Genomic DNA, 10,678 nt, shown 5'->3' on the forward strand with positions numbered 1-10,678 from the left:
AATTGGTTAAATTTTGCTATTAATCCTTATACTATGTATAACTTGTGGATTTAGTCCATTTACTTTAATTTTGTCATTTTTAATCTTTATACTCTTTTTTTTTTAAATTTGGCCTTAACCAAATAATGCTAATTTCATGAACTTAAATTATGCTACTTCGAAAATCTGAAACTACAAACATATTATCATATATGTAATGCCACGTCAACTTGTTTTCACATATTATTTACAAAAAAAAGCCAGCTAACAGATTTTACACTTGTCATTTGCCGGCAAGATTGAAATTTCAAAATTTGAAAAATATAGAGACATGATCCAATTGGAAAACATGGATTAAATCTACAACTTTTCACATTGTACATGACTAGTAGCAAGATTTAGTGAAAATGGATATTACTCTTTACATCAAGATTGAACTTTCAAAATTCAAAACAAGGACTAAAAGTGACTAACTTGAAAAGTAAAAAGACTAAAATTGATCAAATTAAAGTGTATGGATTAAATTCACAACTTACACAAAGTACAAGGATTAATAGCAGAATTTAACCTAAAAATCAATTGGCTCTTCCGTTAATAAAAATCATCATCGACCGGTTTGAATATTAACAATTGCTCCACTAGAAGTTGACACATAACATGCCACATCAACAAAAAATTAAAATTTAAATATAATAATGATTTTTTTTAAAATAATGCACATTTTGGAATGATACTCAACAAATATTTGTATAGATTCATTTTAGACAAATGCAAAACTATAAAAAAAATAAAAAAAAGTACAAAAAATATTGATAATTATTAAGAAATTATAAAAAATTTGAAATATGAAAAAAATACACATTTGGAATGAATCTAGACAATTAATTATTAAAGTTCATTTAAATTTAGACAGTTATTTATCTAGATTCATTTTAAACAATTGTAAAACTAAAAATTATAAAAAGTTAGTAATATATTTAACATAGTATGAATTGTTAATCAACTTTTTTTCCTTTATCGAGAGATTAAGTAAATAGTTTATGGGTATATTTGTGTATATGCATTGCATTCAATGCTTGGAAAATAGTTTGTGGTTATGATTCATAATCATTAACCACGTTAAGTCATCCCCATCGCCATCGCCATCGCCACCATCCTCTTCTTCATCAATCTATTCTTTTTACACATCATATAACATCTATCATTTCAATTTGCACAAACGGCAAAATTTGAGACCTTTCCTCCACCCTTAATGTAACACTCCCTAATCCTTATCCGTCACCGGAATAGGGTTACGGAGTATTACCGAACTTTTTAGATCAAATATGAATATCATTTAATCATCGAGCATACACTTCATAAATTTAATCATATTGTCTCTTTTATGAGCCCTCGAGGCCCAAAATATGTGTTAGAAACAAATCAGAACTAAATCGGGTACTCTAGGAATTTTTCGCAAAATTTCAAAAATTTTTCTAGGTGCAATGGACACACGCCCATGTGTTAGTCGTGCAGACTCAAAATAAACCCAAGCAACTCAAAAATCAATCGTTCAATCACTTTAAAACACAATTTAATACCTTCAAAACATGTCAAAACAAGCATCCTAGTTTCCTAACCAATGTATCCTCATAGGTACCTCACATATATTATCAAAACAATAAAATAAAACACCATTTAAGCCAATTTTAAATTCATACCAATTTCAACCCAAATTTGTCTATATCACTCTCACTTATGCATCAAGTTAAACATTCCATATTAAACCTCAACTTAACACGTATAATCATGTATATAAGTAACCAATATCATCTTATACATTCACTTCCCAAAATGACAAGCATAAGACATCCTAGGTACAAGCCGACACAAAAAGAAATATACATCACCACGTTTTGAGTTCGGGATTGTTGATGGATGCTGAATCGGCAATCTGACTTTAACCTAACCTGCGCACAGAAAACAAACCGTACGCTGAGTATAAACTCAGTGGTATTTCTATAATCCGAATGCTTAAAAGTAAAAGAATATGACATACAATAACTATAGTCATACAATTATTCAATTCATAAATAAGGTATTTATAACACATTCAATTTGGATCATTTCCTATCCCAGATAGCTTTTCACAATATGAACACAATTCATTTGAACAACATTATTGTTCATTCATATTCAATTCATAAATACACAAATCATGTGTCTCTAGCCATATTTTAGATCACCACTCACTGTCAATCATAACACTATTTTATTCAATAACCTCTATTAACCTGACACGGACTCGGACAGATACACGGATCCAACCAAAACACACAAGTTTGACACCCAGTGCCTCAGCGGATAATTCAAAGCAATAAGTTGAGACCTAGTGTCTCATCGGCCATGCCGAAGTAAATTGGTACACAGTACCTCATCGAATTTTTCTGAAGTAATAATTTGACACCCAGTGTCTCATCAACTCGAAGTCGAAGTATCCCTGAACTCTTCAAATCCTATGGCATGCCATCTATATCTGACTCAGCTCGATACAATTAATAGGGTTTCAATTCACTTTTCTAATGTCATAATTATCCAATACTCAATTATCACATAAATCACAATTTCACATACATTCAATTCAATATAAAAAATGCTAACACTTTCCTTATTTACTTACCATAAACATTTAAATAAAAAATACAACAATTAATAATTAAATTCAAAGTATAGAAATACAAACCAGAATTTCCGAGCTACTCCTCGTCGACTTTATCTTTTTCCTTCTTAGTCGAATTTTCCGGTACAGCGTTAGCTACGAAAATTAAAACAATTAAAATTCATCAATACAATACAATTTCACATTAAATATTTCAATTTTTATTCAACTTTGGTCTAAATTCCAATTTAGTCCCTAAACCTAGACTAACTTTATTTCTTCAAAACTAATTTCATATTTTCATTCAATTTCCACTTTAGACTAAATTCAACTCTCTAATTTTACTCAAATCCCTAAATTTTGAATTTTTACAATTTAGTCCCTAATACCCAAAACTTATAATTTATTTTACAATTCAATCCCTTTTCCATTTCTAACTTAAAATTCTATCAATTTAATCCAAAATGCTTAAATTATTCAACATGAACAACATCTAAAAATTCATTATTTTCTAAAATTTTAACATAGGTTTAGTATTTAATACTAAGATTCTAAAAACATAAAAATTATAAGAAAAAGGACTAAATTGACTTACCAATTAAACTTTAAACCCTTGAAAACCCTATTTTTTTTCCTTTTTCTTCTCTGTTTCGTTCTACTTTGTTCTTCTTTTTCTATTCTTTTTCTTTCATTTATTTTATGTTTTAATTATTATAACAATATAATATAATAATATTTACTTAAATAATAAGTAAGTAATAATTATTATAAATGTATGTATTTAAATGTTACACATGCCATTACCAATACCACACACTTGTTAATTTGAGGTTTAATTGCTTATTTAGTCCATTCACTTTAATCTATAATTTAACTTTCTCCCCATATGCAATCTAGTCCTTACACCTAATTACTCTTAAATTAAGCAAATTCATCTAATCAAAATCTAATTAATCCATTTTTTGAAAACGGAGACCCGAAAATACACTTTTCGATACCCGTAACTATCGATTCGTTACAACTTAACAATTTGTTTTTTTACTATATAGTAAACAAACAATAAATCAAAGAATCAAAGACTAATTCTCTCTTTGTGGAGTGCCTTGCATTTCGGCTGAAATAGAATCGACATCAAGATGAGAAAGAATTGACGTCCCAATCCCATGACGCACCATGCCCCGAAGAGAAGAACCCGCCATCCTGACGACTCAATGCATGCCATCCTAAAGAGCCAAATGTGACGTCACAACGTGGCGATGTATTCCCCATTTAACCGGGTTTCTTCTCCTAGTTAAACTCTATTATATTTTTCAGTCTAACTTTGGTTATTCTAAGGATGTTTTAGTCATATTTTCATATGAAATTCAACCTATAAATAGGTCTTTTAGTAATCCTAGATAGCTTAGAATAACAACAACAAAATTAAGAGAGATTTTGTGAGAATTTTGGAAAAACTTTGTATTTCGGATTCAGGGTTTGTTTGTTTCTCCATATTGTACTACCCTTTCGGTTTTTTCAAATTTTCGTGAATTTTTTTTCTATAATATTTTATTCTTTTCAAAAAAATTTTTATGTAAATATTTGTATTCAATTTTCTCGATTTTCATTCGTATTCGTTGCATAATTCGAATTTGACCGAACGATGTCTAATTTTTAAATAATATTTCAACGCCCATAGTTTTTCCTAGTATCAACTTATGATATTTTTTTTAAAAGAAAATGTTAAACTTTTAGGATTTATATAATATTGGCGAGTGTATGTACACGTACAAAAACATCCCATCAAACATTCTCCTATTTCATTCTCTAAGTTACTTCTTATATTCTTATTTATAGCCCGTCTTGGTTTCTATCTTCTAAAAGTTTCTGCCCTGCTGCTTTGCTTAACATGGAAAATCACCAATACACCATAGCTTCTTCTTCATCTGCAACGCCAACCATGTTCGTTCAGGCAGATGCAAACACCTTCAGAGACTTGGTCCAGAAGCTCACAGGTTTCACCGGCTCCGACACCGACAAGCTCCCTGGAAGGCTCTCCTCAACAGCTCCACGCCGTCCACCTTTCAAGCTCCAAGAACGTAGGCAACATGCCATGAGAAATCTAGAGATCAAGCTCGGTACTCTCACAACCTGTCCCACCAACTCATCACCTACTCAGTCCTGCTCTCCGGGCCAAGTTCCCCGGCTCGACTCTCCAAGTCCCAGTCCAGTGACTCCATTGTCGTTTGGTACCATATCACTGTCGTCTCCGGTGGTTTCAGTTTGGGAGGAGGAAAAGGCAATTGCAGAGAAGGGATTTTACTTGCACCCATCACCATTAAATATGCCTAGAGGAAGCCAACCACCGGAGCTCTTAACACTTTTTCCACTTACTTCACATAGGCAAGATAAACGAGAATAGGGTTAAAACTTAAAACATTATTTGTTGGTTAAAACTTAAAACATAAAATATCTGTCATTGTTGTTTTTGTGTATCCTTGTTCTTCAAGATTGATATCATGGTTTCTTGAATGTTTTTTTTTTAATTTTGGTTTCTTTTATATGATTTATAATTTTTTAATGATAAATTTAGTAATAATTTTAGTTGAATTTAATAAATTAATATAAAGTATTATCTAAATATTAATTTAGTAAAAATAAAGTTTAATAATTGTAATATCTAAATATTAATTAAGTAAAAAATAAACATAAATAATTATAATACTTAAAACAAATTAAGCATTTAGCTTATTTTATTTTTCTTAATTTTGGTGATCAAAATTATCTCAAATTTAAAAATAGCTAGTTGAAAGTAGGGTCGGGCCAATTTTGCACATGTATATTTTATATAAATATCATGATCCCCTTATTGACAATTCTGGTTTTGCCCTTGTCTGGAGTTCATTGTCAATGCAATCTAATTGCAACGAGTTAAAATACATTTATCAACAATCAGTTAAGGTAGTGCATCTCTGGTGGTTTTTTGATACTACTAGTTTCGCGGCCATTATATATCGTTTATATCTCTCTCCCACTAAACTTTTAATGAACACGACATGCAACCGTTGAGTCAAAATGTTTTAATAGAAGAATAAAATAAAGAATATAATATTATAATTTCAAACAACCTCAATCTTACACTTTCAACTAAACATCATTCATATTTTATATAAATATGCCAAATGTGGTGTTACCCAATATTTGGCAATAATGAAGGGGGTACAATAATTTAAGACTAACTTATGGGCAAATTCTTTCCCTTTATGGTTTTAAATTTATAAAATAAGAAATTTGGCAATTTTAACATCATTAATTCAAGAAAATAAGGGGGTGAAATAGTAGAAGAGTGGCCCATTTAAACATAAAGTTTTCAAGAAACACATAAAATCATGTCTTGATTAATAATTAATAATAAACAGTTACGTACTAATTATTTTAAGATGATGGAACATATTGCCTGAATCGACAAAAACAACAGTAACCAACTTCATCACTTTAATTATTTTACCCCATCCTCTTCCCCCACAAATCTTCTAGATATTTGTTCACCAATATAACAAAGTCAATTTAATCTTAATTTAATTAGCATGAGTATTATTGTCGGTATAGGAAGGTCTGAGTTCAAGTGCGTTGAAACACATTATCATCCTATTTAAAGATTGAGGAGTTATGAGTAATTTTAGACATTATATTAAAAAGAGCATATATGATAATAACTTATAATAAAATTAATGTTAAAAAAATTATTTATTTATATTTATATAATTTTAATAGATTAAATAATTTATACTTTACAAAATTTAACATTTTCATTTTGTATAAATGCTTCATATAATAATTTAGGGTATTTTTACTCTCTCTTTTTTTATATGATATCTGGTTAAATGGATTATTATTATTATTTTAACTCATTTGAAAAAAACAAGACATTTAGTTTAAATTATATAGTTGACTGTGGGATCAACAATGAGAAGATACAAAAGAGGAAGTGGTGGCGTTGGCGGAGGCCGGTTCACCTTGTCTAGCCAGAGAGTAGAGAAAGAGTGGGAGATAGTAAAGGTGGTTGTTGGGAAGTAAATTGGGAGAGTGTTGACAAGTGAGCTGGAGAGTTGATTCCTTTTTTATCATAATGGGGGCCATTTATAGGTAAGGTCCTGTGTTGGCTAGCGTTAATATGGCAAACCTACAATCAGGTTATCATTATGGGACGCGTGGGACAGATGTCTCCAATGGGACGATGATGCCTGTGATGGGATGTATTCTGTCATTCCTCCTGATTTGAGATACAGAGCAATTGAACCCATGTAAGGTTTGGTAACAAAAAGGATCATGTTCCTAATAGAATCCTGAGTGTTTGGAGGAGCGGGTGGTGGCTACATTTTGGGGAGCAAGTAGTTAGCCATCTTGAATAATTACCTTCCACATGCTCAGGTGATTGAGCCGGGAAGTAAGGCTTCTTGTGACCTCCCGATTTGTAGCAAGTGGAGTATGTTTCTTAAGTAGCTTTCCATTCTACCCGTTGTCCCCCATTGGTGGGGGGGGGGGGCGGTATAACAAGCCTTAGCTTGATTAACCTTTGTTACTATTACAACATATAAGAGACGTCAGTTCAAACATATTTAAGCACATATTATCTTATAATATAAGGGTTAGAGAGCTACGGGTATTAGTAAGAATTGTATAAAAAACTAAAATTTTTGTTTTTGTGAAACTAAAGTATCCTCCATATTCATTTTACAATCTATAAAAATTCATCCTTCCAAAATTCGTGATACTTTTTTTCAACCCTTTTTAATCCTAAAATTTATAATTTTATCATAGCTTATTAAACAAAATTTCTAATTTCATGTATCTAACATTATCAAATCTCTCTTCTTTTTTTTTTCAAATGAGTTGGATTAAAAAGTCAAGAAGTACATCACAATATCTGGTAGATTACACAAAACATCCATGATTAATTAATTACTCAAAATCAAAGGGAGAGAGATAGGGTTATGTAAATATTCTTTGAAATTAGTAATTTAATTAGAAAAGACAATTTTATCATTTCCTCTCCTTATGATAAGTCTTTGAAATTTGTTCATGTAGTGGATTTGAGCATACTTGGGACTGGCGAGAGCATTTCCTCCACTTCTAGACTTCTTTTATTTTTTTTTCACAAAAAAAAATGATAAATTTTCAATGTTAAAATAATTCAACCAACCTCAATAATGTACAGTTCTGATCATAATTACTGCTCCCCGACTTATAAATTGGAGAATAATGCGTTTCAACGCATTTAAATTTACGTCCTCCTGTATTAAAAATAATACTTATGCCAATTGAACTAAAACTCAATTAACTCAATAATTAATATATAAGATCCTAGATAATTTTTCTTATATAATATTTTATAGTTTTACATGGATATTGGAAAATATAAAATGAATACTTTTTAACATGGAAAATTCAAAGAGACACATAAGAAATAAACCTTGTTTTGGGAATCAGTTTTGAATATTTATACCAAGGTTTGACTTATAAGAAATAAACATTGACTCTGTGTGTCTATTTTATGAAAGTGTTTTTCAATTATATTTTTAAAATTTTAAAATAATTTTTTAATAAATATAATGAAAATTTTGAGAATTTCAAGAAATTTGACAAGCTTTTTTTTAAATTTAATAACATTATTTATTTTCTAAATTATAATTAAAATATTGTATACCATATTCAATGTAGAATATCACTTTACTTTATGTAATTAATACAAAATAGAATTATTCAAAATAGTAATTAAGAAATATAATCAAAATATATAAATTACTTTGATACTTTAAATATAATGCTAACAAAAATTCCTAATAATTATTAAAGTATTTGTGTAAATTATAAAAAATTTGATATATTCATTTTTTATTCTCTTAATCGTTAATAATTGATTATAATAATTCATAAATAATATGTAATTAATATAAATATATTATATCAAATGTGTTATTTATAAAATTTTATATATGATTTATGAAATTATCTATTATATAAACAGTTAAAAATTAACTATTTAAAACTAAAATAATATTTTTTTCTTCGTTCCTTTTTAATTAATGGAAACATAAAAAATTAAATATAAAATAATTCAACATAAAGCTTAACATTTTTATTTATTATTACATAAATTCAGCTAATAAAACTCTTTTAATAGATACAAAATTCTTATTTATAACTAGTAGGATAATCTTTTTATTAAGTAAATTTATTTAACCAGTCAATTTAAAATTTTCTCTAAACTCCTGTTTATATATATATATATATATATTTATACAATGTTGGGGTAGAGGTGAGGGTTAGGATGGGGATTACACGATTTGAACCCGTGTTAAACGAATATTTGATAAGAGCTTTAACATAAAAATAATCAATTTTTTAATGCTATTGTTTGCAATTTTTTATTGGAAAATTATTAGAAATAATCAATTTCATGAAGTAAATTATATTATCTATACATATATTTAAACATTTGGTTGAGTTAATATTACAAATCAACTTAGCACTATTTTGGTTAGAAAATTATTAAAAAATTGTTTATTTTATAAAATAAGTTATATTATTTTGAAAGTGTGTTTTATATTTAGTATGTTTAAAATTATTAACATTTTAATCCCACACCATACCTACAATTATATATTAAAAGAGTGTTCATGCTGTTGCCATGGTCACACCTGTCCAGGGAGGGAAATGCTTTAAGCATCTGGCAGAAATGAATAATGCATAATTCAAAAGATTGGTCCCTCGCATTTTGTTGTTTAAACGATTTGGTCTCTATTTTAAGCATTTAAAATGTTCAATTAGGTCCATGCCTCTAATTAATTTTGTTACTTTATTTAGAGTAAGATAAGTTATATTTGCTAAGTATAATCAAATGTTATGACCTTCGTTGATGGTGCTTTCTTTCTTCTTCTTCTTTGAATTATAAAAATAGTTAATTTCAGTTTTAGCCCCTTTATAATACTTAAATTTGAAAATTAATCTTTAAACTTTAACTTCTAACATAATTTGATCCCTATATTTTTATAATATTATTGATTAGTCTAAATAGTTAATATCATTAAATTTTCGATTAAAATATTACGTAGCTATTTATAATTTAAAAAAGAATTTTTAAATTAGAAAAATAGAAGGATTAAACTCCAAATGTATGAAAGGTACAAAGACTAAGAGTATATTTTAATATTCAATTACTCTATAATTTGATACAAATAATAAACCATTCTAATTTTGTTTGTAATAATTAGATGATATCACGTGGGTGGGAAAAAATTGTAAGAAAGGTATATTTTTAAAACAAATGATTTTTTTATTATTATAGAAAGTTGGTAAATAGAAAGTGCTAATGTTTAAGAGGGTAATTGTTAAAATATGATTTTTTTTACTAAATTAAAAATAGTTATTTTTAAAGTATATTATATAAAAACTTTAAAATATAGAAATATTTTTATCCTATTATTGAATTATTTATAAAAATAATTTTTATAATTTTCATTTATATCATTGAGTTAGTGACACTAAACTCAATTAAAAGGATTAAAATAATATTATATTAGGTTTTATTATACCCATGATATGGGTGAAAGAAAATATTTTATGCTAAAAATATTTATTTTTGAAAATTTTTCACTAGTGAATATATGTAGAGTGATAATGAACTTGTATTTTAACATTATTATTGAACACATGTTCAATCCTTTAATATGCAATTTTTAAATATTTTATTTAAAGATGATATAAAAATATGAAAAAAATAAATAAAAAGGTGATTATAATAATATTAATTATAAATTAAAAGAAAAATGTAATTTTATAATTGATTTCATGATCTAATTAAGGATAAGACAATAATAGTAAAAATGAGAAAACTTAAAAAATTAATATTAATTTCATTATAGGTTTTTATCACATCTATTCTTTTTAATATAATACCTAGAACTATTCATAGTCCCTTCCCAACCCTTAAATAGGAGAATAATGCGCTTCAGCGTACTCGAATCATATTCTTCTGCATTAACAATAATGTTAATACCAATCAAACTAAAACTCAATCGG

The 10,678-nt window shown here is 27.7% G+C and overlaps 1 protein-coding gene across 1 annotated transcript; it reads left to right on the forward strand.

Moving 5' to 3' along the window:
• The first annotated feature begins 3,780 nt into the window (after positions 1–3,780).
• Positions 3,781–5,102, forward strand: LOC107956579 (VQ motif-containing protein 31). The gene is made up of 2 exons (XM_016892192.2): positions 3,781–3,854; positions 4,454–5,102. Exons 1-2 carry the CDS (start codon positions 3,781–3,783, stop codon positions 5,016–5,018), a joined length of 639 nt encoding a protein of 212 aa, XP_016747681.2. The 3' UTR covers positions 5,019–5,102.
• Positions 5,103–10,678: the final 5,576 nt, after the last annotated feature.

This window comes from Gossypium hirsutum, chromosome D07 (genome assembly GCF_007990345.1).
Source record: "Gossypium hirsutum isolate 1008001.06 chromosome D07, Gossypium_hirsutum_v2.1, whole genome shotgun sequence".
Lineage (NCBI taxonomy): Eukaryota > Viridiplantae > Streptophyta > Magnoliopsida > Malvales > Malvaceae > Gossypium > Gossypium hirsutum.